We start from the raw sequence: 27,840 nt of genomic DNA, 5'->3' as shown, positions 1-27,840 counted from the left end.
GGGATATTGTTTTAAATAAAATGTAAATAAAACTGTACTGTGTCTAGTTCTGGGCACCACAGTTCAAGAAGGACACTGACAAACTGGAACGTGTCCAGAGGAGGGCAACCAAAATGGTCAAAGGCCTGGAAACGATGCCTTATGAGGAACGGCTAAGGGAGCTGGGCATGTTTAGCCTGGAGAAGAGGAGGTTAAGGGGTGATATGATAGCCATGTTCAAATATATAAAAGGATGTCACATAGAGGAGGGAGAAAGGTTGTTTTCTGCTGCTCCAGAGAAGCGGACACGGAGCAATGCATCCAAACTACAAGAAAGAAGATTCCACCTAAACATTAGGAAGCACTTCCTGACAGTAAGAGCTGTTCGACAGTGGAATTTGCTGCCAAGGAGTGTGGTGGAGTCTCCTTCTTTGGAGGTCTTTAAGCAGAGGCTTGACAACCATATGTCAGGAGTGCTCTGATGGTGTTTCCTGCTTGGCAGGGGGGTTGGACTCGATGGCCCTTGTAGTCTCTTCCAACTCTAAATCATAATTTTAAAATGGGAGAGTTGTTTTCCCCAAACTCATGCACTTTTGTGCTTCTTACATCAGCTTGGAAAAAGAAATAAAATGAAAGTTCATCGCAGTTTTAATTTAATCATTTAGTATTGTGGGCCATGCTTTGCATAGAATAAAAGATTGAAACCTCAAATGCATAAGGCAGTCTTATGCATGTCTACTCAAGGTTTAAGCCCCACTGTGTAGATTGGGTGTTACTTCCAAGTAACTTGAACTAAACTGAAGGCACTGTGTGCTGCTAAGGAACTTGTGGAATATTAAGGGCTCTCTTGAGTAACTACAATCTTTTAAAATGGTGTTATCAGTGATAAAGGAAGTACAGCAAGTGACCCAAGTTTGATTTGTTGCCAGAGAAGTAAACAGGAGCCCTTGTTCAGGCTGGTGAGGAGTAATTCCTGCTCCACACATATAGCTGGCACCTGCAGAAATCAACAGCCAAAACAACAGTGTTGGTTGGTGCTGACCTTTAAAGCCCTAAATGGCCTCGGTCCAGTATACCTGAAGGAGTGTCTCCACCCCCATCGTTCTGCCCGGACACTGAGATCCAGCACCGAGGGCCTTCTGGTGGTTCCCTCACTGCAAGAAGTCAAGTTACAGGGAACCAGGCAGAGGGCCTTCTCGGTAGTGGCTTCTGCCCTGTGGAACGCCCTCCCACCTGATGTCAAGGAGAAAAACAACTACTAAACTTTTAGAAGACATCTGAAGGCAGCCCTCTTTAGGGACGCTTTTGATGTTTAATAGACTACTGTATTTTAATATTTTGTTGGAAGCCGCCCAGAGTGGCTAGGGAAACTCAGCCAGATGGGCTGGGTATAAATAACAAATTATTATTATTATTATTATTATTACTACTACTACTACTACTAAGGAAATGTTAATGGCACTGGGGAAGACCTCTCATTCCTAGTTCTGCCTTAAGTATTAAAAAGGTTTTAAATTGCAAGAAAATTTAATAGAGTTTGTTATTCTTCAAAAGAAGATAAACAGAATTTGCCTCTGATGTGCAGTTTCTAGAACCTCCCAACCATCTTTTTTATAGCCTCAGAGAAATGTCTATATATAGTGAGAATTCTAAATATGAGTATAGAGCATTTATGCAAAACGTTTATAATGGTAGCTGGTTATCACACTGTGTCAGTATCAAGGTGTTGAAACATGCTGCAAAGGTTTTAATTAGGTTTTTGCATTCCAAATAAACAAGAGCGCCACAAATGTCTATTTTCTTTTACTGCATTATTTTATCAAAGTACTACGAAATTGCTGGAAAGAGAGTCAAGTCCATTCTGCGCAGGAAACGTTATGCACCTTCCAACAAGGACACAGGAGTCAAATGGCTATTGTAATTATTATGCTGCAGTAGGTATAGATGTTGTCAGTCACACGGGCGCTGAATACGTTCAGCCGAAAGGAAATTTATGTTTACAAGGTTAAGGAATTTCAGAACATGAAAGTCCTGCACACTTTTGAAAGTTATCATTAAACAAACGTGTATTTTTTTGCAGAAGCAGCTGTCTCCAAGCTTTGGGGAACAATTTGATCTCTCAATAAAATTCTGTAATAATATGAATAAAGAACAGCTACCAATCGTCTACAGGAACCCTGGTTTCAATCTTAATCTAGGGGTTTCATCAGATTCTATGATCACCTCCACCCCACTTTCCAAACTCTTCGAACCGAATGCATGTAGAGTGTGTAAGCCCAGCTTCAGAACTGAATTTAGCATGGAGACCGGGGTAATCCATATGGTGCCCCCTCTGGGTGTTGGGACTCCCAACTCACACCAGATCATGGTCAATGGTCAGGGATTCTGGGAGCTGGTCCAACAACACTTGGAGAACCAAAGGTTAGCCAACCCTGTTCTAGACTCTTGACTAAGGCAGATCTCCAATAACTATAAAAAGCAACAAAAAGAGGAATCTGAAGTCAAAATGGCTGCTTTTGGTGTTTCTGCCTCCTCTGAGATAAACCCTCTGAACCTCTGTAGAGGTCCTTCAAGATCACAAAGGCCAGAGGACATGGTCCCCATTTTTGGACACACCAGAGGATCCAAAGGGTACGATGTCTGAGGAAAGAAAGTGCCTTCTGCTATTTTACTGAGTTGCATACGGATTTGGCCTTTTTGGCCAAATCTGAAATCAGCTCCTCAACTGCTGGGGAATGGGATAGGTATGGATCTGAGCTAAGGGAAAAAGAGCAAGAGAATAATAACTGGAATAGCTTTCAACCTGATAAAATCTCAATACTAAAGCTTTCAATTGTAACTCAAGAGCAACTCATTAAAGCTCAGGATTAACAAGCAGTATTTGGGGACAACTGCAAAAAAGAAAAGAAGAACCTGATCACCTGGATAATGGTACCTTGATGCACCATTGCACATGGCGGTAATAACAAAGCCAGAAACTAGGCTTTGGGAAGAAGAATGACAAAGCCACATCACACCCACCATTTCTACAAGTCGCTTCAGATAAATTGCCAACTTGCTACAAGGGCTAGGAAGACATTTCCTGGGTCGAAACCCAGTACTTGAATGGTTCAAGGGACTTATAGTACTGTCAGGAAAAAAATCAGAGCATAAATAAATATATAAGATTAAGAATAGTTGACCTATTGACATATCCATGTGGGAAAGGGGTAGTACAGGGGTAAGCAACCTAAGGCCCATGGGCCACAAGCAGCCCACGGGGGTTGTTTAACCAACCCATGAGCCGTCCCCAAACAGAGCTGCCCGCTCGGCGAGTCCCCGCGTGCTGTGCTAAACCAGCGCAGCGCGGTGCAGGGACTCGCTTCCCTGATGTCGGAAATCGCGTCTGCGCATGCTCAGATGCAGAAAATCGCATCTGTGCAGGTGCAGGAAATCCGACCCACAGAGGGATCTCCGCTGGAGTTACCCAGCCCAGGCGAGGTAAACCTTGCTGACCCCTTGGGTAGTATGTTGCAATGGGGGAACTGGTTTCTTTTCACTGACCCGAGTTCTGGGTTCAAATTCCTACACAGGTACAGTGAAAACTGCATGTAGAAAAGGGGAGGCACAACAATAAGCAGCACACCAAGTACTGCTGTGGTTACACAGGCACCATACATTTCAATAGGACATGGGTTTGAGCCTCAAACGATCTCCACTGGAGCAAGTGAAGCCGTGATTGGTGGATTGGACCCAGCGTGTCCTTTATCCAGAGGTGGCTTACCAGTCCCGAGGCCCATTCCACTGCCAGAACTGCAAGAAAAACCACCAGGTGACAAAATCTCAGCACAAAAGCAGGTTTATAAAAAACCGCAGCCCGTTTCGAACAAAACTCCACCCCAGTTATTTTAAATATTACATTATTTTAAATGTAAAAGATTTTACATAGCAGGAAGAGAAGCCAGATGAAGTGCCCCTTCTTAGGACTGCATTTTACTTCTGAATCAAACCACTAAAGAAAAGAAAAAACCTGACATAATAACATCAATATGCTTGAATATTTCCTTGTGGGGGGACTGGGGGGGGGAGGAGGAGGAGGAAAGGACTGGACTAGGTTTTAAGGAGATACGTATATAACACTTTGACTTAATGATCCAGTAAGAATGATTTCTGCTGACAATATAAAAAGCAAATGCCAGTGTTCCACCAGCCAGACTGATCTCCATATCTTCACTTTTATATAAAGGTTCTCTCCTGCCACATGAAACAATAGATTCTGCATTTCCCCCCTATGCTAATCTCTCTTTCTGGTGTACTTTACCTTCCAGTCTCTACCAACATTTTAATTCCAAGTTAGGTCTAAAAAGAAATGCACAGGAATGCAGTTTTTATTTAAAAAAAGAAAAAAACAAAGCTCCCCCTCCCTCCTCTTTTGTTTGAAAGGCAGAAGCTCTTTAGAAGCCAAGTATCAGTTGTAAGCAACCACATATAAAAATATTACCCAGGGGTTAAAAGAAGAGGGATCGCCCTTCATTCACTTACCTGCGACAACGGGTGTATTTACAAATGCTAACACAGAGACACACACACAAAAAAACCCCTAGCGCAGATTGCAACAGTTCACACCCTGCAAAATGTGGCCTATTCACTCTGTATAACAACATGAGGGAGGGGGAGGGGGGAGGAGGAGAGGGAATCCACATTCCACAAACGATCAAGCCCTTACACTTTGCTCAGTATTAAAGCATGTTTGCATGGAAAGTGACTCCATTTTGTTTAAAAAGCCATTCTTTTTTCTGGCACAGGAACAAAAAATATCTATACATGCATTTTTTAATTTATTTTATTTTGCAAGGGGGGAGAGGGGGAAAAAAGAGAGAGGATTACATGCATTGCCACATGCATTGCTGGAAAGATCAGAAAACTTAAAAAAAAAAAAGTAAACCCCACCCCTCACCCAAAAAAAAAGAAAAGAAAAAGAAAAAGCCACCCCCACCCACAGGGGTCGAAATGGATTAATGCTACACCTACTGAACGCGCGAGGAGTCCTTACCCGGGTGCTGCGTTTTCCTCCCAAGTGCAAACTGGTGTTTTTTTTTTAATATATATATATTTATTTGCTTTTTCTACCTAATCTGCTCGCGGTGCCTCGCTGTACTTCAGCCTAACTTGCAAATATTTGCGTCCCTTTCTCTCGCTGCACCGCCGCCGCTCTGCAGCATTGCTCCTCACATCCTCTCCCCCCGGTCCGTTCAAATAAATAGGTAAATAAATAGATAAATAGGTAAATGCAAGGAAAGGGAGGAATCGGACATTACACGAGAGGAGGAGGAGGAGGAGAAGAAAGGAGACAGCCCATTTCAAAGCATCTGGTAAGCCTCCCCGGGCAGCCTGCCAAAAGCCTCGGCTCAATCGTCCCCTCGCCCCCGAGCATGCGCACTCGCCGCCAACAGTGCGTCGCCATGGCAACCCCGCAGGCAGCCTCGAAGCATGAACAGCCATTCTGTTGGCAGCCTCGCCAGGCCGCAGACGGCGAGGGGGAAGCGAAAGGGAAACACGGCCGCGCCGCCGCGCTTGCAGCCCGGCCAAGTTTCCTCCTCGTCCAACAGGCTCAAGAGCCGACCCCCCCCCCTCCGTGTTAGGGAGGGAGCAAGGGGGGGGATTCGCAAAGTCCACATTGTCTATCCTAAATAACCCCCCCCCCTCACAAAGAACGAGCCATTAAAAAGCACAGAAACCACCACCACCCTGTGCTTGGATTTAAAACAAACGCACACCCAAAAGCATGTAACTGCAGGATTTTGGCCAGGCGAAGTAAAACAAGCTCTTCCTCAAAACGATGCACTGAGGGCTCTGGATGTTTCCTAACTTTTTTTAAAGAAAAGAACTTAAATCCAGAAATTAAGAAGCACCTGCGAGTTTTCTTAAGCACACCCAATGAACCTCTGGGGCTCCTCTTGCGGTAAACAAAGACAAATGGGGTTAGGCCCCTAAAGGGCGCGACAATGCTTGCCTGCCATGTGCTTTTCAAAAGGCCCACCGAGAATGGGGTATGGAAGAACGCCGTGAATAACGGGTCTCACAAACCATTGTTTCCTCCGAAATACAGTGGTACCTCGGGTTACTGACGCCGCTAACCCAGAAATAGTACCTTGGGTTAAGAACTTTGCTTCAGGATGAGAACAGAAATCGCGCAGCGGCAGTGGGAAGCCCCATTAGCTAAAGTGGTGCTTCAGGTTAAGAACAGTTTCAGGTTAAGAACAGACCTACGAAACGAATTAAGTACTTAACCCGCGGTACCCGAGGTACCACTGTTGTCCCCACTCCCCCATCCAAAAAAGGCAGTCAGGCCAGGGATTCGGGCTGCTAACCTTCTGTGTTTATAAACTGGGTCCACTCCTATGCCAGATGTGCCCATTTGTAGCAGGTGAAGCCACCCAGGCTGCTCACTCTCCAAACTGCCTTCTCAGAAATCCTGCTTCAGGCTTGAAGCCCTAAAAGCAGGACCCTGAAGCTACAGAAAAAGACTGGAGAATGAATAGGTTGCTCTCCAGATGCAGCTGGACCTCCATCTCCCATCAACCTCAATAAGCATGGCCGACGGTTAGGGTCCAAGAATGTCTGGGGTCACAGGTTCCCCATCACTGTTAGAGGAGGAGACCCATGAGAGCAGCAGAACCGTCAAGAGAGACACTTGATTGGCAAGCTGAATGAAGCCTTCCAGTTGGTCTTCCAGTTTTTATTAAAATCACTTAATGCCCTTGAAGGGTGGACTTTGTGAAGGGAGGCCAAACATTGCTACTTATTTCTAAGGAAATAAAAAAATTCCTTCCAGTAGCACCTTAGAGACCAACTAAATTTGTTATTGGTATGAGCTTTTGTGTGTATGCACACTTCTTCAGATACCATGCACACGAAAGCTCATACCAAGAACAAACTTAGTTGGTCTCTAAGGTGCTACTGGAAGGAATTTTTTTATTTTGTTTCGACTACAGCAGACTAACACAGCTACCTATCTGTAACTATTTCTAAGGAGTGTGCAATGAGGTTGCAAGAGGAATAAAAGTTAAGATTAACCAAGGAGCCAGGAAAGCTTAAATAAAGAAATAATCGCTCATGGGGGGAGGAAGAAGAACAGGCCTGTTTGACTTCATCCAGGAGTGAATTTCACAGAAGGGGAAACCAGCTTGCTAAAGGCTCTCTTCATGAACTCACAGGTAACACTGAACCTGCTGAGATGCACGAAATTGGTCTTTTCAAAGTGAAAAACCAACATGGCTACATTAGTAGGCAGTCCCCTCTTTCAGTATTTACGTTCTCTGATAAAGTAGACGGTGCCCCACAAACCGAAGGCGTTAATACAGCAGAAGCATGAATGGTTCGTTTTCCCACAAGGCCTGGCCTCTGGCACCCTGCCAGAGAGATCCAATATGGCAAAGGGTGCTCCTGTTTTCAGATAAACTTCAGATCCTGTTGGATCCCAACCCTCGTTGACTTGAGTCATCATGGCCAACAGTTGGAGGTGATGGGAGTTGAGGTCCAGCAACATTTGGAGGGCCACAAAATCCCCATCCATTTGCATGCGTGCTACCTTTAAAGACACCCCAGAAACTGCAGTTGGTTCAGAACAGAGGCATTAGGGTTCTTGGCAGATAATTTGATCATTTTATGCCAGTGCTTTAGAAGTAACTTACATAGTCTTGGAACATTAAAAAAAATATTTTAAAAATTTGCATTTTACATTCCAGGAATGAAGCTTCTATTAAGCCTGAAAGTGTTGTTTTGTAAAGAAGGGAGAAGATGGCATAGCATTACAGGAATGTGAATAAGTTATGAGGTGTTTCATCTCTTGCTTTATCCTGCAAAAAACAAATAAGGCTCACCTCTCAATAAATTCATTTTCATGATTGTAATATATAGTGTTCCTTTTGTAAACTAATGTTATCATCAGGATGGTCTCCCAGGTTTTTCTCACACATTCTATCAGTGTTGGAAGATTTTTATTTTCCCCAGTTAAGTTATACAAAGCTTTGCTGCTATCAGAACAGTTATTTACCAATTATAGATTGCTGTTTATAACTTCAGACCAAGGCATGCATATGAGAGCAGTTTTTTAATTCCTTGAAAGTGTATAATCAATGCTTTCATGTATTATTTTCAAAATTGTTGCCCCCAGCATCTGTTTTTATGCAGTTCCAAAAAATTTCTGTCTTTGAACGAGTGTCTTGAAATAGTTTTCTTTCAGATTAACACTTAGTAGTGTTGTTGGGATATTTTAGACCATCCAGACCCATTCTGCTTGTGACTAAGTTAACAAGTCCATTGACCACTTTCTTTTATACATATAATGGGTGCAATTGTTCTCTCTTTTAAAAGTAATACTTATTAAAGATTTTCTTTGATTACAAAAGCACATGCATTGCCTTTATTTAATTGTTTTCTTTTAAACTGGGAAAGTGTTAAATATATTTTGTAATTTCCTTCTTTTTACCAGATTGTAATAGAATTCCATACATTATCCGTAAATGTCCCACTGTATATCTTAGCTGAAAGTGGTCACCTTTGAATTAAGGCTGTTGGCACCTGTTCATAGGAGAAAATATGCTCTTGTTCAAGGCAACAACTAAGGTTTAACAGGTTATTCCACATAGTCAGGTCAATAGTTTGCTATACTTGGTTACTGGTCATTTTTAAAAATTGTGCTTAACCGAGACGGAGTTTGAGTAACTTTTTGCAAACAATTGCTCTAAAACAAGATTGCAAATAAGCAAGGTGATAACGGGCAAACTTAATATACTCCTTGCTACACATAAATATTGATAAACACTTTGACAGTAGGTCTTTGGTATAATAAATCTATCCAAGTTTTGAACTTTCCTCCCATTTTAGTTTACTGTAAAACTCTTCGTAGGAAAGGCCAGTCTACCCTATCAAAAGCCTTTTTTGTGCCTAAAAAACCCTGGAATATTGTTTGTTGATGTTTGTGATTGCATGGTCAATTTGCTTTTTGACATTAGGCCGTAATTTCCTGTTTTATTAACCTGTTTGATCCTGTTTTACATATTTGTAGAGTATGTTGTTTATTCACTTTGCAATTAGGAAGGACCCTATTTTAACAACTTGATTTAGCAGAGAAATCAGTCTGTATGGCTGAGGTACCATAGGATCTTTGTCATGTTTTGGTATAACTTTCACTATTGCTTCAGACCATGATCTTGGTAGTAATTGTTAACTGCAAATATCATTTTTCTATAGTGCTATATGATTTAAACAAACAATTTGTATAAATATGTTTACATCTGTGTTCTTAATTTTGGCTGTGTGGTAATATTTGTTCTTGTTGTATTTATGCAGCTATTTTGTGTCTTTTATTGTATATTTACATTGTTTTTTGTTTACTGTAAACCACTGAGAGACCTTTGTTCTGGGACAGCATACAAATGACAGAAACCAGCAACTAATAAATCACCTGTTGCAAACAGGTGTATTGTTGCCCTCCACCCTCAAAGAAGAGTGAGACAATTCAACAGTTTAAACTTAATTTATACCCAAAGAACAGTGAGGGCCATAATTTCTGACAAGAATGGTTCCAGAAATATGAATGGTTATGGAGTATTCAGCTAATGTATGGTATAGCTTTCTGCTATGCTTGCTGAAAACTCCAACCAAATATGTTAAAACAATATGTCTTAATTTAAGAGGTCTGAGGGACTGGAAGGAAGCACTTGAAGTATTTTAGCAATGTCTATGCAGCACGAAAAAGAACACTTTGGTATCCTCCTGTTAACTGCATCCTTAACATTTTTTTCTTTCTGAAACAAAAATACGCCATCAAAATAATAAATAATAATAATAATAATAATAAGTCCGGTAGCACCTTACAGACCAACTAAGTTTGTTCTGGTATAAGCTTTGGTGTCTGTATGCTGCTACTAGACAATTTTTTATTTTTTTATTTTGACTGCGTCAGGCCAACACAGCTACCTACCTGAATCTAAAAATATGCCGGTCATTTAATTCCTGGTGTTCATACTAAATTTCATTTTAACCTAACCTCCGGGCATATTCCGGGCCCAGCCCTCCCATACTTTCCAACAGTGAGCACGGGGACTGTCTAGCACTATGCACCTGCTCTCAAATTCCCCATCTAGAAATATGGCTGCCCAAGTTAACAAAGGTTGACTACAGGGCTGCTGCTGCACAGGCCCTGCTTCAGGGCCCAATTCTGTAGCGCTGGATTTAATCTAAACAGCATGGGGCCAGGTTACCTGAAAAATCACCTCCTCTCACATATATCTCTCCAAACCTTAAGATCCTCCTCCATATGCCTCTGCCAAGTGAAGAGAGGGAGGTGGCTGCAAAGGAGCAGACCTTCTCAGTACTGGTACCGTTATGAAATCGCTTTCCAAGGGAAGCTCACCTGCCATCTTCTTATACCCACAGAGGCCTTCCTTGGCACCTGCAGAGTGTTCCCTCCCTGCTTAAATTAGACTTGAAAGAAGCATTTATTGTTGCCCATAGAAAAGGTTGTTGACCCCAGTGGTAACTATCCCATTTACTCCACCAGTCAGCTCCTCCACTGCACTTTTCAAAAAATCAGAGGGGGTGTGAGGAGAGATCTCTCAATGAAAACTTTTTTTTTTTTTTAGCTTGCATCTTTCTATCTAATTCATCCCGAATTGCTGTGTGCTGCTGTTTTGTTACTCTGATATTGGTTGTCTTGTAGTTTTATTTTAGGATCTAAACATTGTGCATTGTACTCCTTTTAATTGTAATATTTTTTGTAACCCACCCATCTGGAGAAGAGTGGGTTAAAAGTATGTACAAAAAATAAGCAAATCTTATTGGAGAGAAATAAACAAAATCTGTGAAAGGAGATCAGGAACACAGTGGTAGATTTAAGTTGCACAGACACAATAAATTTAAAGTATTCCCCTTCCATCTAAGAACCATCACTCTTAAAATATAGTTCCCATAATTCCTTTTTTTGGGGGGGGTGTCAGAGGAGAATGTGCTTTAAATGTATTATGTGGATGCAGCCTTAAAGAGCTCTTCTAAGCCATGGTATAAGAGCAACATTATGATTTCCTGGGGGGCGGGGGGAAACCCAAGCATCTTTATTTGAAGATCCACTCTGCATGGATTCAGAAAGAAAGAGTTAGAGGAACTCAAGTTTACCCTGAAGTTTATACCTTCAGTATACCCTGAAAATTGATTCCTTCACTGACGGAGAGAGTACTGAGAGAAACCACAATTGCTTGGAGTCCTGAGGCTTCATCACTGATGGCTGGGATAGGCGATAATGTAAATATAACCACATAAAATTAAGAGGAACAATAGCTATAACTGGTGAAGTGGGGGATAGCTGATTCTAGGGAGTAAGGTTGGAGAATGAACATGTGATCTGAACCTTGGGAACTTGAGTATGGAAATGCCTGCTTCCTTCTTGAAGCACAATGACTCTTGAGCATATCAGGATAGAAATTCTGCCTCAGTTGTCTGCAATATTTGTATTTTACCTCTTCAGACTACACGTATTTTACATTAATGTGAAAATAATCTGCATCTCATCTGCAGTAACTTCAGTGATGCGCAGCTGAGAGTTAGTTAAGTAGCCTTCAAGTGTTCTAATGCTGTCCCAAACTAAAATGAGGTTCAACTAAAAAGCCACAGACATCTCCTAGGACTCCACCCGGTTGAAAGATTCAGGAAAGACAAACAAAGCACATTGTACATTGAAAAACAAGATGTAGTGATGGCCAACTTTCATGGTTTTAAAAGATTAGACAAATTCATGGGTCAGGCTACCAAAGACTACTTGCCGCAATGGCTCTGTAGCTGGGGATCATGAGAGACTGCTGTATCACTCAGGTCCTGCTTTCAGACTTCACATGGGGATCAATGTGGCCACTGTGAGAAAAGGATGCTAGACTAGATGAACCATTGGCCTGATCCAGCAGGCTGTTCTTATGTACCATCATTATTACATGCAGAAGAAACATTTTAAAAAGTCTATCTCCACCCCACCCCCAATCCTGTTGCCATTGTCTACTACCTATAACACAGGGGTGACCAACTCCCAAGATCTACTGCGATCTACTCACAGAGTTAAAAACTGGGGATTGAGGTCAAAGTTGTTGAGCTCTTTTAGGGAGCCAAAGGGGGAGCCAGTGATCTACAGATGTCCAATGATCTACCAGTAGATCATGATCTACCTGTTGGAAGTGCCTGCTACTATAACACACACATGCATTTTCCACCTGGTTCTGCATCCGAGGAGCGCAAAATAATGCAACTATTAAGAAAATTATGTGCAGTATAATAATATGTCACAGGAAAAACCATGCTTCGGTGTTGCTCTCTCAAAATGGCCTTCAGTGTTTTTTAAAAGGATTTTTGATTTCCTGAAATAGTAACTCTCTGAAATTAAGATTTTCAAGCCTAGTGTTTATCAAAATGTGCCCTCATCTAGCCTACATTAATGTTCCTGTGGAAAGTAACCTGGAAGAAATTGCTCAAACAAATGGAATCCTCTTTCACAGGAACATGTGAAAAAGCTAAGAACATTCCTTTTGTGTTCAGTATCTGTTAGGTCAGTTTCTATAGTCTCCAGTTGCAGTGGGGACACCATCCAAAGATGGACTGAAATCTTCCCCTGCTACTCTCTATGCATCTCTCGCACATGATCAAATAGGGTATTTTTTGCTTTTTATTCCTGCTAGCTAGGCAGCACTTACTCCCCAAAACAATTTTGGGACAGGGAGAAGTCATACACCTCACAGCTCTTAAGACAGAAACAGCAACCACCAGAAGGAGACATGCTTCTTAGAGTGGGGGCATAGGAATGTGGAGCTTTCACTGTATCCTTCCACTGTGTCACCAGCCATCCTGTAGCTCCGTCTAGGAGCAAACGCAGCAGAAAATGTTGGTATTTGCTTCCATTTAAGTATCTATAGCTGGAATAGGAAACTTGTGGTCCTCCAGATGTTGCTAGACTGTAAATCCCTTATCCCTGACAACCGACCATGCTAGCTGTCACATCTGGAGGACCACAGGATCAATTTGTAGGATCAAGCTATTTTTTTTCTTGAAATTATTTTCAAACATGACATTTGAGGAGCTCTGTTATATGTGGAGCATATTAAGTTACACGTGTACAAAGGAAAGCCAACCCACTCACCACTACTTCTTCCTCCTTATGTTCTCTTTTGTCTTCCTCTTCATCACTCCCAGGCTCACCGCCATCTTCTTCATCACTGCTGGAGGATTCCAAGATTTCCCGCATATCCATCTTCCAATTCGAAGGTATAACTTTCAGACTGAAGAAGGAGCTCGCCTCTTGTAACCCTTCGGAGGAAAACGTCCCGTGCTTACTCATTCAAGGTACTAAGAATCAAAACTGCATTATTACCAATTGGCGCTATCCTTGCTCCTTTTTCAGCCATACGTTAAGGTCACAAATTCAATATTGGGTTATCAAGAGGAAGGTGAGAAACTAATGCCAAAATAAAATAATAAAATAAAGGGGCACTTCCAAGGGGCATATACCAAATTAATCTGAAGAAATGATTACCTTTCTAACATCTACTAGTAGCATAGAATGCACAACCTTCATTTATGTGTAAATTCTTCAGTTCCTACAATGTGGAATGCTTAACCCTCAGCATTCCTTTAAGCATCTTGATGTTTACAAGGCTTAGTGAAAACACAACCAAAGCTTTCACACCATAATGCGGGTTTATGCTTATTCCAGACTAGAAGAACATATTCCACACCATATAAAGATGCCTCAAATGAAGATCGACTATTGGTTCAGTAATGCCGATTTTGAATGGCAGCATTCTTTCCTTTTGGGGGGTACAGATCTTTTCAAGGCCCAAAATAAAGATTCTTTCAACTGGAGATACTAGAGACTGAAATTAGGACTTTCCACATGCAACAAGTGAGCTCTGCCACTAAGCTACAGTCTTCCTAATCAGATGGAATCAACTCTCCACTGACTTTCCCCCCCAAAGAGCAGGATTTGTCCTCCCCGCATCACACATCAACTAAAATGTAGGAATAGTTACACCAACATTTGACAAAGTAGCCCTGGACCTCAAAGCTAATACTAGAATAAATGTTTGTCCAAAAGCCTGTCATGTTCTCAAGAGCATCCTATTAATTGTGTCACTGTACAAACTTGGCTCACATGCATATAGATACATACATCTCTGCCCTATAAGCCCCTATAGTATTTTTACACTTCTATCTGATTTCACTCATAACTCGCCGCTTTCAATATATGACATCCAAGATGTCTATACACCCTAAACCTAGGCATTTGTTACCAGGGTATCTACTGGTAATACTAGCCTAACATCTTAAATAATGCTCACCTTCTGCAAAGAGTCAAACTATTAGTATCCCACTATAACATTCATTATCCTAGAAGTATAATGCTCTGAAATTGGAAATCAAGTACCTGTGATAACCAGAAAATTGTACAGTGGTACCTCGGTTCTCGAACACAATCCGTTCTGGAAGACCGTTCAAGTTCCGAAACGTTTGAAAACCGAGGTGCAAAGGGCTGTTTGCAAATTCAGCTGAGAAAATTGAAAAACAGACAGTGGAAGCTGTTCGACTTATGAGCCGAGTTCGAAAACGGAAGCATTTAATTCCATGTTCGGGTTCTGAAATGTTCGTCAACGGAGATGTTCAAGAACCAAGGTACCACTGTATATTGCTTGACAGGGAAGATTCCTTTAGAAAATCTACTGCAAGAACAGCCACATTCCTGCATTTTTCTTTCCAACTGTTTCAATGTGGGCTGGAAACAGAAATATATGCAGCCTAACCTTTGTGGTCTGATTTATGGGCTCTACTGCTCACACCCAGGTGTGCCACAAATCCTTGATTCTTGGGACACTTCTGCTGCACACTAACCACCAAATAGCCACATGGACATTTCCATTCTTTTAGGAATTCTACTCCTTGCAATCTATATGAACTACCTACAACACTTAGGTTCTATTCAGGATAATGAAGCACATAACTACAGATTAGATGCAAACACTTTTAATAAAACAGACATGGCCCATTATCAAGAAAAGCAGCTGTGAGTGGGGACAGATAAGTAGGGTCAGGTGGGAGGAGCTTTTCACTGGATATCATTTTTCAGCTGCAACTATCCTTTTTGTTCTCACAACACCCATGCTTCCTGACATCCGTTTCACCCTTGCCAACACACCAGAGAAAGACTGTTGGGCAAGGGGAATCAAAAGGGGAAAGTAGCAAATGGAGAAAGTATTAAGCACCTGCCCCTCACTGCTTCAACCCTTCAGATGTCTCCCTACCCAGGCTGCTTTTCATGTCAGAAATTGTCCGTTAGGGTACACACATTTGTATGTCATTAAACCCATAGGGACGTGGGTGGCACTGTGGTGTAAACCACTGAGCCTTGGGCTTGCCGATCGGAAGGTCGGCGGTTCAAATCCCCGCAATGGGGTGAGCTCCTGTTGCTCGGTCCCAGCTCCTGCCAACCTAACAGTTCGAAAGCGCAAGTAGATCAATAGGAAAGTAAGGCGTTTCCGTGCGCTGCTCTGGTTTCGCCAGAAGCGGCTTAGTCATGCTGGCCACATGACCCGGAAACTGTCTGCGGACAAACACCGGGTCCCTCGGCCTATAGAGCGAGATGAGCACTGCAACCCCAGAGTTGTTCGTGACTGGACTTAACTGTCAGGGGTCCTTTACCTTTACCTTTAAACCCATAATCAATAACCTGTACTTTGTGGACAGGCCTGCCTACTGGTCTCTGCCTCCCTTCTGCAAGTGCATTACCAGTTTATGTTCCATTTCTATGCTTGTACAAGACTACTGTCCATGTAACGTTGGATAGACCTGCCCGGAACCATGTGGATTCCGTCTCTATGACTAGTTGCATAACTATAATCGCATAACTAATTTGCTTTTGAAAACAGTTTATACAGTAACTTTTGAAATTTACCTTTTCTAGAAGACAACTCGGATTTTGTAACGTTTAGGATGTCTAATTCCTCAATGTCCTTTCTTGCTACTGAATAACTGCAAAAGAATTGTTTAATTGGATTAAATATGCCACATTCATTTTCCTGAAGCTTCTCATTTTAAAAAAGTATACCTCTGTGTATACTCTGTCTTTGATACCATGCATTTGCACCAATCTTCATTTTTAAACAGCTGAACAGGTTATCTCAATACTTAAATTTACTAAAGTTAACCTATGGGAAGGAACCATCCATCTACAGTGGTGCCTCGCAAGACGAAATTAATCCGTTCCGTGAGGCTCTTCGTATAGCGATTTTTTCGTCTTGCGAAGCAAGCCCATTGACAGCTTAGCGGATTAGCGCTATTAGCGGTTTAGCGGCTTTTAGCGGATCAGCTGATAAGCGGCTTATCAGCAGATCAGCTGATAAGCGGCTTAGGGCTTAGGAAAAGGGGGGGGGGAACCCCTCGCAGGAACTTGCAAGACATTTTCGTCTTGCGAAGCAAGCCCATAGGGAAATTCGTTTTGCGAAGCGCCTCCAAAACGGAAAACCCTTTCGTCTAGCGGGTTTTCCGTCTTGCGAGGCGTTCGTCTTGTGGGGCACCACTGTATATGAAGATGTTTCTGCATGAATTAATGCAGGTGATGCAGTGCTTCTGTCTGAATAATCTGAAATACATGCCATACTCCTGTATGGCTCTCCCGCACCACTAATTAATGAGTTATAGGGATGCATATTATAGTTGCAAGCCTTTATCAGTAAAGGAACTAGAACTAGGTGAACAGTCCATGAGGTTGCAAGTTAAGAACACTGTATTTTCCAATGCAATCTTGTATCTGGTATGCAATAATTAAATACAGAAAGTAAAATATTATTCATTTTGTTTTCATTTGTGCCCTTTTTCTGCCAAAAGGAAATCCAAAGCAGCAGACAGTAAGTGCAAAGCAATCACTGGAAAAACTTTGATACAGATACAAAAATGTCAATTATAATCTTTCATTCTAACAAGCAGTAGCTTTTATTGAACTGTAACTTATCTTCACTGATGAACTCAAAGGGCAGCTGTATTTAACTTTTGGTGACATGCATTTTTTCAAATTAAAAACAAAAAGAAATCTTTTGATAAAAAGCGAAATAAGTACTGAAACAAAATTTTTACATGTGCCTCTATAAAGGACAGCATCCTCCAATGTATTTCCTTTCTTTACTTGCAGTCTCACAGTACGGAAGAGTTCAGATGTTCAGGCCAGGGAAATAACTGTTTACCTGAAGGCAGCTTCACCCAGCTAAGTACCCAAATACCAACAAGGAAGGTGCTCTGAGCATGGAAGTCAGCATCAATGTAACTTAATCTGACATAGCTAATCATCATCATCTTCTGCATCAGCATAGTTCTTAAAATTTTCGTTGTTTTAAAAATAAGGCAAAAAGACAAATGTGAAATATCTTGTAACTGTCTTGGTAAGTCTGTACCCTTAATTGGTTCTTTTCCAATGGGAAGCCTTTCTGAACAAGGAGTTGGGGCAAGAAGTCTTGCGAAAATTCCATTGCATATTGTATGAAGTAGGAAAAATATAAGCAGGAAATGGATTGTGAGTTTTAAACACACTTCCAAAATTATTTTGGTAGCTCCACAGCTAATAGCTTACAGCTGAAAATTTGCATGCCACAAAGGCAAGATAGTGTTTTATTTTAAACTTCAACACAAAATTGATCATCCTAGTGAAGAATGAAAGTCTTCCACAAGATTCATGCTTACCTTTTGGAATACCCTAATTAAGAATATCCTGTTAAATTCCACAATCACTGGTGGAATGTAGTCTGCTACCTTAATTATGTCCTTCCTGCATTAACTCTTGACAATAGGATTATGTAGAAAAGGTTCTGACTTTGGAGGAGGGCTAAGTTAAACCATTGAACTTTATGTATTTATTTTGCAGCACACCATACCTGAGAGATAGAGAGATGTGTAGAAAAACTACTCACAATTTGGAATCTGCAAAAGATCTCACTAAACACTGGTCCTTTTTCACTGCAATGTCATCGCTGCAGCTGGGAGATAAGACCTGAAGTTTCAAAAAGAACACATGGCATTGAGGATTTTTAAAAATTCCTCCTACTAAGGGGGTGGGGGGAAAGGTTTCATACATCATGTTTCAGCTCTGTTATGGCAACTCCTAATAGCAGCATTTTATTTTCCAGAACAAATCCACTAGGTAATGACACTGTGGGGAGATAATTTTTTCTTCCATCTCTCATAATGCTGGAGATCTCCCAGTTAAAATAGCAGTACGCTCAGGACAGAAAAAGCATTTCACACCATGAGCCATAAAGATACAAGAGGAAATAACAGCCTCAATATTATTTCTTTAAAAATTAGCAAATCCCTGGAGGACAGATGCCACACTGGTTATAAGCTATGATGGCTAAATATAATCAGAGACCATATGCAATATATCAGATGCTGCCAACAAACTTGAGGAAAGGCCACCAGCTGTACAGTTTATGTGGCATTTCGTTAGTTACTGTCAGAAAGGCGGTGAGACCAAAAGGAGCTTGATCTGATCCCTAGAGGCAATTATTATGTTTTTAAAGTATTGCGAACTCCCCACAAAACAAGACAGACAATCCAGTAAGTTTCCATCATTAAAATCATGTGTATATAACAACTGCAGCCAAAATCTCTACCCTTCCACCCGCACAACAAGCTCAACTATGAGATTACATATGCGTATGTACTCCCAGGATTAAATTTGCTCAGGTTCACAGTTAAAAGAAGTATGATTGGGGAAGGGTCATAGCTCAGTGGCAGAGGACCTGCTCTGCATGCATCAGGTCTAATCCCAGCACTTCCAGGTAGAGCTCGGAAAGACTGGCTGCATTAAACCCTGATGAGTCACTGCCAGTCAGTGTTGACAATACAGGGCTAGATAGGACAGCGGTATAAAGCAACTTTCTATACTCTTGGTTATCCTGATCTACTTCTTCAGTGCCAAGCTCTTCATCAGAAATAATTGAGGAGATTCAAGCCTGTAAGTCTGAAAAGTGAAGCTTATCATAGAGTAAAATCTTCCTACTTTATTGAGGGTGTTGTCGTTTGCCAGTCATGCATCCTAAATGCACACCAGCACCACATGATCGGGCAGCTCATTCCCACTGTTTTGAGAGGCTGAAAGGACTGTACTAAGTAAACCCTCGTCTCAGAAGAGGGGATGCATGCATGTTAAACAACACCGGGGGCTATGGGAACTACTAAATATAGCTGCTTCCTGTGACAATGCCACAGAACCCTACTGCTTTTAAATCTTTAACTTCCTCCGATTTTGCACACATTATACATGCTCCTCCTCCTGCCCCCATCTTCAGGAACTCCATGCATTCCAGCGCATTTTCCCAATTAGGAATGTTATACCAATAAGAATAAGATCACTGCCATAAAGGCAGGAGCTCCAGGGATTAGCACTATTGACAGTGATCCCTAAATCCTCATGCTTGTCTATTAATATACATATTTATATACAAATCCAGATATTTAACTAAAAGAAGCCTGACTCCCATTTGGCTCCCCTTGTCCTCAAGTATCATCAGGCTGCAGCAGAAGGAGGGATAGAGAGTGGGTCCATTCCATCAGGCTGCTCTAGTTCCTGAACTATTTCTACTCAAACTGAGCACTTTAATAACAACTCTGTATATTTAAGAATTGGTGCCCAGGTTGGCTTGTTTTCCCTCCCCATCCCTTTCTTGCCTATTGTTTTGTGGCTTGCAAGCCTCCAGGTAGGACTTTTAATAAAGCATTTATATCCTGCTCTTCAGCTGAATAGGTTCTGTCCTGTTTTTAATCTGTCGCAAGTGACATAAATCAGGATGGTGATTAAAAAACCCAGTCCAAATGACTGCATAGTGAGCTCTGCAAATGCAAAAAAGGAAAATCCTAGTGCATGCACGCGTATTTTACATGTACCTAAAAGAGGAATCATAGTAAATCTAAATAAAAAGGCTGCTTTCACACACAAAAACCACCTATGAAAAGAATGACCATGGCAAATCAAATGAGTAACACAGTAAGATTTCATCTAAAGCTACATTTTCTCCAACTTAATCATGAGTCCGAAGTCTCAACCTAAACAGGTATATCTTCCTTCTGAAACATGCTAAGAAATGAAAGCGTTTAAGTGCCCACAATGCATGCTTGTTTTAGCTAAAAATAATTTATATGTCTAATTGCATTTGACGCGAACAGCATTCAAACCACATGGGCATGCACACACAGAAACCACAATTGAGTTTCATCAGGCTGAACTTTGTAGCAGGCAGGAGGAGCAATAGCTACAGAATTTTCCTTCAGAAGATGTATCTCCCACTGGGTTGAGTAGGGTCCCAGCCAGCCAAGTAGGATTTCAGAGACTTCTATTCAAAGTACTTAAATTATAATAATGGGCAAGGTGGGAACTAGAGGAGCCAGCCATGATGGGAACTAGAGGAAGCAGCCATGAACTTATAGCAGGATCTCAGTGAAGATGCAGATGTCATAGAAACAAGTTCCATAGGAAACAACGTTTTCCCCACCAAACGTATTTACAAGGAAGGTTTATATTCTATGTAGTCAGTTAGCAGAACCTGCCTTTGTGCAGGAACTGAGCAAGAGTTGCACTACCAAGAATGTAAAAAAACATTTTCAATATGGACAATGCATTAATTTTTCTCCCACCCCCCTCAAAAAAAGAAGCATTTCCTTAAACTTGGGAGACCCAGGAGCATTATTTATTTATTGCTTTATTTATTGTCACCTTTCTCAGAACAAGATCTCAAAGCCGTTTTACACTCAAATCTGGTTTCAAAAGGCGTTTTGCCCCGTTGAAGTTCCTCCCCTTTGAAAAGCACCTGACTTTTGTGCACTATTACAAAAGCCCCTAAAGATTTCTCACTCACCAAAGCTGGATACCACTCCGCCTCCTCAGAGCTGGGAGTCACGCTGACAACTTTACCAAGCAATTCATCGTTAAGACGCCTCTTATCATCATCATCCTCTTCACTACTTTCTTCCTCTTTTTCATCTTCATTACTAGAGGGTTAAACATACAGCGATTTTAGACAGCCCGAATGTGGAGATGAAGAGGAGCACATAACCTCATCGCAGCCTTGATACCTCAACAGCTCTTGCTTTGCAACCTTCTTCCTTTTTGAGGGAAATGGCTTAAGACAAAGCAGAATGCAGCAGGCTAAAGATTCGTCCTGTGCTGACATATGTGCATTGTGCTGTCGAGAGGCGCTGGGGCTAGAATCAAGGACTCTTGCATGTGTGGTGCTGCCATGGCTGCAAGCCAGAGGGCTCATGGGGCTGGGCTCTGCTGTTATTCTCAAAAGTGTCACAACCAACCCACGTAGCCTAGCAGTCCCCTTACACCCGGAAGGATTCCAAGTCAGCATGGGCTTTATTTGGTGACCCAGCAAAGACATCTTCTCTGTGTCCACAGTTAGTTCTGAAATTCAGCACTTCCAAGAATAAACCGCCAATATTTATTGTTGCCAGGGAAGCTTGAATCAAGGCTTGAATGGAGCTCCTTAAAACACTAGTCCTTCTTTTAAAGCACTTATGTGCTTCAACCTTATCTCCTCCTTGTCCCCTTATGCCCTAATTATTCTTTCCACTCCAGCTTATATTGCCAATTTTTGTCTTTTTCTACCACTCTCATATCCATGCCTTTTCTATTCTCGAAACAGCCTCCTCCCCTCTAACAAGCAAGCTAAAACAAGGAATGCATCTATCAAATTTTAATAAGGAAGATTTAAATGCAGCTTGGCTTCCATTGTCTATTACTTAAGGCATGTTTCTTCACATACATACTTCTATATACTTCAGAATATTTTTATGTTGTTATTTCAGGCTCTGTACTGAAATACAGTGTGTGTGTGTATACACATTTTAAAATTTAAAAACTGAAAGCCCTGTGTACCAAAAATAGTCCAAGTCCTACACCAAGACAAGCCAGCATGCATACAAATTATTAAAAAGTGTGAAATAGTTTTGTATAATTAATTCAGCTTCTGTTAGTCCCTAAATGGCAAGGAGTTTTTGCAGGGTCCTGTCCTCTGATAACTCCAGCACATTTTCAAATCTGACTTCACAGCAACAGAAGGAAGAAAGTTAAAGAAGAAAAGGTTTCCAGGATGCAGAATTCCATACAGCACCACACTTCTGCAGAATCCTAAAACCCAAGTTCCAGATGCTTCCTGTCACTGTGTTTCTCAGCCACTTCTGCAACTCCACCAAACAGCGAGGTCTCCAAGGATATTTCAATGGGAAGTGTGCTTTCCATTTCAGAAGGGACTTGACGCAAGAAGGGATTTCAGGAAGCCCAAGACACTTCTCCACCTCAGAAGCCATTTATGCACTTTGTCCAAAGGCTGTCACCTTCTGGACTGCATCAGAAGAAATGGGTAGCCTAGCCTTCTGAGGAAACGTTGTCCTCTGAGTGGGGCATTTTTTGTGATTTGTATGGTGAAAGGCAAATCTCTTGAAAATTAGGGGATTTCAGGAAACAGTGTGGTATGATTGTGGGTGGAAAGAAGGAAAGTAAACTGTAATTGCACAATATTATGCTCCTTGCAAAGGAGGCACACTTCTTCTAAGCTCATCACTGAAGACCAAACCTGCCTTCCTCGTTCCAATGCAAGGGAAAGATTAAGTCTGAGAAAAGCCCAGTAATACTATTAGAAGCAAGGCATCACAAAACACACTCACACAGGAAGAGAGGATCTCCTTCCTCTGTTGGATTTCTTCCCAATCACCGGCGTTCCAAAGTGCTCTGGGTTTGTTAGTGGCAGTTGGTCAAGCGTCTGGGAGAGGAAGGGGAAAATATGACAACTTGACAACTTGCTAATTTTCCAGTTAAAAGAAGAGTGTTAAGTTTACAGCTTCAGAGTGAAACAGCCTTACCTCACTTTCTGCAAAGTGCCTCTCTCCCTTCAGACACAACGATGTCCGTCTCAAAGTCCTTTCATCACCGTCATCAAAAACTAAACAAAGCCAAACCAATAAAATTACATAAAAGGAAAAACCACTTTATTTGCAAAGGCAAGTAAATGGAAACTGCAAATTATTCTTGTTATGTGAATATATTTAGTGCCCCCAATACTGTAGTGCCCCGCAAGACGAATGCCTCGCAAGACGAAAAACCCGCTAGACGAAAGGGTTTTCTATTTTTCGAGGCGCTTCGCAAGACGAATTTCCCTATGGGCTTGCTTCACAAGACGAAAACGTCTTGCGAGTTTTTTCCTCCCCCCCCCCTTTTCTAAGCCGCTAATAGCCGCTTAGCCGCTAATAGCGCTAAGCCGCTAATAGGGATGCTTCGCAAGACGAAAAAACCGCTAGACGAAGAGACTCGCGGAACGGATTATTTTCGTCTTGTGAGGCACCACTGTAGTCTCATTTTTGAGCTGCTGTTACACCATTGTTTGCATTCCATCATACACATTTTCTGCTCATTTTTTCTTATGGAATATTCCAACTAGTGATGAAAGCTTTCTTGCAGTGGAACAGCATGTGAAGGACATATGCTTAGATGTTGTAAAGCCAGAGAGAAAGCACTCATGTACAAACTGAAGATCAATATGCAACGATCACCTCAAGCAGCCTATTGGAAGCAATGCTTCACCATTCCAGCATAGCGCGACAGATCAATGCATTATAAATTTACAGCCAGCCAGTGTGGTATAGTGGTTAGAGTGTAGACTAGGACCTGGGAGACCAGGATTCAAACCCCCACTTCCCCATGACATTCACTGACTTTCAGCCTAACCTACCTCATAGGGTTGTTGTGGCATTAAATGAGGAGGTGGAGAACTGTGTATGAGGTTCTTGGCGGAAACAGTGAAATATAAAAACTATAAATAAATAAACATTAATTCTTCCAAGCATGCTGGGGTCAAAAATCATCTAAGCTGCAATGCATAATCATTCTTTTTTTTAATGTTGCCGGCATAAAATTGCTTGATGCATTTTTTATACAACCACTCAGGGTGGACCTACTGAAAATAACTGACATTACTAAATTAGGCCCATTAATTTCAATGGGCCTACTCTGAGGAGAACTTGTTTGGATAAACTGCGTATCTTGAGCTGAGCCAAGGGCTGCATCTCATACACAATTGTACATAGGGAATACAGGAGAGTGAATGTCAACTATCCAACTGTTGGAATCGCCTTTCCACTCCCTAACTGAGCCCCTAACCAAAGTCTACAACCTAAATGTTGCACTTTAAAACACACAGGCACCTTCTTTCAAAGCACAGGAATGCTCTTTACCAGAAAACCAGCAACATGAACAAATTTACCACAGCCTAGGCTGCAATCTCCAGCTGCCGGAGGTGGGGGAAGAGGAGAATGGGAACTGCAAGCAGCAAAGAATGCCCACAATAAGGACAGCAGGGAAAAAAAGAATGGGGTAGGTGCTGAGAGCAACTTGGTTATGATCCAGTGGAAGAAACAGTGAAAAAACTGAGCCCTCTGGGCATTTCCTCAGTATTGCTGCACATTTGTTCAGGACTGAACAGAAACCACTTCCAGTTTCTAAGTTGTAGCAGCCAAGGCAATTGGCTTAAAGGTTAAGCAAGGATGGAAAATCTCTCTTCAGCAGCCACATGGGATTTTTTTTTTCTGCCTAGGGGCAGAGGAAATACACCACTGATCTTGGAATTGCATGATCGCTTCATTTAATCAAAGTCCCGATTTTTGACACGTGAAGAGCTGCTGGGGTGAAGTGTTATGTCACTGATGTTCCAAGCTGGTGCAGGGCTAAGTCTTCAAATCAGAAAGATTAGTTAAATGAAAGATAAGCCAAACAATGTGTTAAATCTGCTTTGATCCTGCCTTGAAGGAGCTGCAGTCTACTTTGGGATCTCAAGGCTACTTCACACACTGAAATTGGAATCCGCACTATGAGTAAGCTGTGTGTTGCCAGGTAAATAACTTTCTCCCTGTGCAGGTGTGACTCTTGGGAATGCCTCATAAGATGGAAGTGTTTTGCTAGTGACCCTCCTGCAGCAGCACCCCAAACAAACAACTCCCTGCTGCCACAAACTAGCTTTCTAAGCAGAATTGGGTGTATCAAAAACCACTGATGTGTCTAAGGGCACAGGAAAGGATAATGGTACATTATGAACAAGTCATAGAATCACAGAACTGTATAGAGTTGGAAAGGGACACTGAGGGTCATAAAGTCTAACCCCCTCTAGACTAGAATGTTTCCTTACAAACAAGAAAGTATGTCACTGCAAATTCAACTTATTTAAAAAAAAGAATTAAAGTTGTTGCATCAACCTTGACCACTGGCTGTGCCGACTGCAGCCGACAGGACTTGGAGATCAACAACATCTGGAGAGCCACTGGATCCCCACCCCTGGTGCAGGTTATGAGGGCAAGGAGCCAAAAGGTAACCAAGCACCACCACTATATTCGAGCCAGCATTTATTCAGATACTGGCTCTCATTTCGCCTGAAAGCTTGTTCCCAGCCTGTTTCCCTCATCTCAGCTGACAGCACAACACACCATACTAAATAAAAATAAAAATAAAAATACAGAATTGGAACACTTAGTTCTTCGAATATATGACTTTTAGAATTTTTTAAAAAATTAAGGTTTGGTTCTTTTTATGAATTAGAATAATAAAGGATGAATTATGAGAAATACTGCCATTTCCTGAGTCAGACGTATAAGGAAAAAGCAACAGAAAGGAGTCACTTCACACTTGGTCCCTCTATGTGCAGTTTATGGGCAACAGTGTTCCATGCCACACACACAACACAACATGCAGGGCTTGTTCCCTTGATCTGCCCATTACTACTGGAGACAGGTCACATGCCTGGGCTATTTTCAAACGTTACGCTTGGAGGAGAGGCAAGGACCGCACATATACAACAGGGGTCATGTGTGTAGTAAAAACTGCTTCCGCACAGCCCTCCTGCTGCTGCAAGGAACTACAGGGTAGGAACCCATCACTCTTCTACTGCATCAGTTTTCCCTATTCCAGCCAGCACTCCAGAGACACTGCAGTAGAGAAAAGGAGTGCTTTCCAATGGTATTTAATCCACTTCTGTTTTAAAAAGGAAGTTCTACTTCTATCGGACATAGTGAAATCAAGCGACAGAAATTTAGTAATTTAGCATTATGTCACAGATATAGTATCTTCCATTCAATTAAATGTTCTCTTTCTACCAGTCTCACTGGTACTACGAAGAGGGTGTTCAAGCATCTGGTTCAAGCATTTTATTTTTAAAAAAACCACACTTCCATTGTATCACCACCCACTCTTTCCTCCCAGCTAAGTATTCCTTGCTGTTCTAAATCTCCTTTCTTTTTAATCTACTTCACATGCAGCCTACTTCAAATTAAAGCCTCCCTGAGCATGACCTTTTCAATACACTTAACTGTTCTTAAAAGAGTACATTGTCAAGGAGCCATGAAAATTAAAGATTCCTAGAAGAACAACTGACAAGAGCTCAGTGCCACTGTTTTGCTCTCTTATTAACTGCTCATGCAGATCCAGCAGAATCCGGCCATATTTTTCCCACCAAAACACACACATCAAAGATAGTAAATGCTACTCTGCTTCCAGGCTGCATCTTTACAATTTGCAAAGCACTTCATACCTATACACCTGAAAGTCAGCTCAGTAGCATCACCATTTCTACAACATTGTAGAATTTGCTGCCCAGGAGTGTGGTGGAGTCTCCTTCTTTGGAGGTCTTTAAGCAGAGGCTTGACAACCATATGTCAGGAGTGCTCTGATGGTGTTTCCTGCTTGGCAGGGGGTTGGACTCGATGGCCCTTGTGGTCTCTTCCAACTCTATGATTCTATGATTCTATTCTATGATTCTAACATTTCCCTTACTGAAACATACAAAATGCAAAGTGCAACAAAACACAGGAGAACAAGAAATGAGAGAACAGAATAAGCATTCTTATTAAACTTAGTTAGTCCCCTTGTTTAGAAGTTTTATGATTAGAGCAAGAGTGGACAACGTAGTCCTCAACTACAATTCCCATCATCCCTGACCACTGACCATGCTGGCTAGGGCTAATAATAATAATAATAATTTATACCCCAGCCACTCTGGGCGGCTTCCAACCGAATATTAAAAACAATACAGCGTCAGACATTAAAAACTTCCCTAAACAGAGCCGCCTTCAGTTGTCTTTTAAAAGTAAAATAGTTGTTTATTGTCTTGACATCTGCTGGGAGGGCGTTCCACGGGACAGGCGACACTACCAAGAATGCCCTCTGCCTGGTTCCCTGTAACCTCACTTCTCGCAGCGAGGGAACCGCCAGAAGGCCCTTGGCGCTGGACCTCAGTGATGGGAGCTAGTGCCCAAGGACACCTGGAGGGCACCAAGTTGGCGAGCCCTGAGATCTCAAAAGGACATTTTATTCTTATCACCATTTCTATACTGTACCACCAAGGCGCTCAAAGCTGTATAAAGCTGTATAAACTCCTGACTACAACTATCAGTCCCATATAACAGATGATGGGACTGAGAGACTGAGGGGACACCTTTCATGTTCATGGTTGAGGAAAGAACTGAACTCAGTCTCTTTGAGTCTGAATCTGTTGCCTTCCAGAGGTTGTTGGGCTCCAGCTCCCATCTTTCCTGACCGTTGGCCATTCTGGCTGGTGCTGATGCAAGTTGGGAGTCACCAACATCTGGGGAGGGACAACTCCCCCCCTCCTCTCCCATAGTGCTCACTTCAGATAAGCATCCAGCTGTAGCCAGTTATGCCTCCTAACAATCAGCAACGATTTCCCCCAAAAGGTAAAAAGTTGGATATGGCAAATTCATGCTGGAGAGAGAAGAGCTCCAAAATTGAAGCCCACTAACACA

The 27,840-nt window shown here is 41.9% G+C and overlaps 1 protein-coding gene across 5 annotated transcripts in view; it reads right to left on the bottom strand.

Annotated features, from left to right (window-relative positions):
* The window catches only part of ARID4A (AT-rich interaction domain 4A), a 60,546-nt gene that overhangs the window by 22,547 nt on the left and 10,159 nt on the right, over positions 1 to 27,840 (bottom strand). For all 5 annotated transcript variants that reach the window (XM_081858797.1, XM_081858795.1, XM_081858799.1 and 2 more), the window contains 6 exons: positions 22,900 to 22,979; positions 22,705 to 22,799; positions 20,892 to 21,024; positions 17,949 to 18,028; positions 15,944 to 16,020; positions 13,139 to 13,305 (listed from right to left, as the gene is read on the bottom strand). In XM_081858797.1, coding sequence (XP_081714923.1) covers positions 13,139 to 13,305; positions 15,944 to 16,020; positions 17,949 to 18,028; positions 20,892 to 21,024; positions 22,705 to 22,799; positions 22,900 to 22,979 — 632 coding nt within the window. The remainder of the gene's footprint in view (positions 1 to 13,138; positions 13,306 to 15,943; positions 16,021 to 17,948; positions 18,029 to 20,891; positions 21,025 to 22,704; positions 22,800 to 22,899; positions 22,980 to 27,840) is intronic.

This window comes from Podarcis erhardii (assembly GCF_964252035.2).
Source record: "Podarcis erhardii genome assembly, chromosome: 1".
Classification (NCBI taxonomy): domain Eukaryota; kingdom Metazoa; phylum Chordata; class Lepidosauria; order Squamata; family Lacertidae; genus Podarcis; species Podarcis erhardii.
The sequence above is the reverse complement of the archived record's forward strand: the minus strand, read 5'-3'. Positions and strand labels throughout refer to the sequence as shown.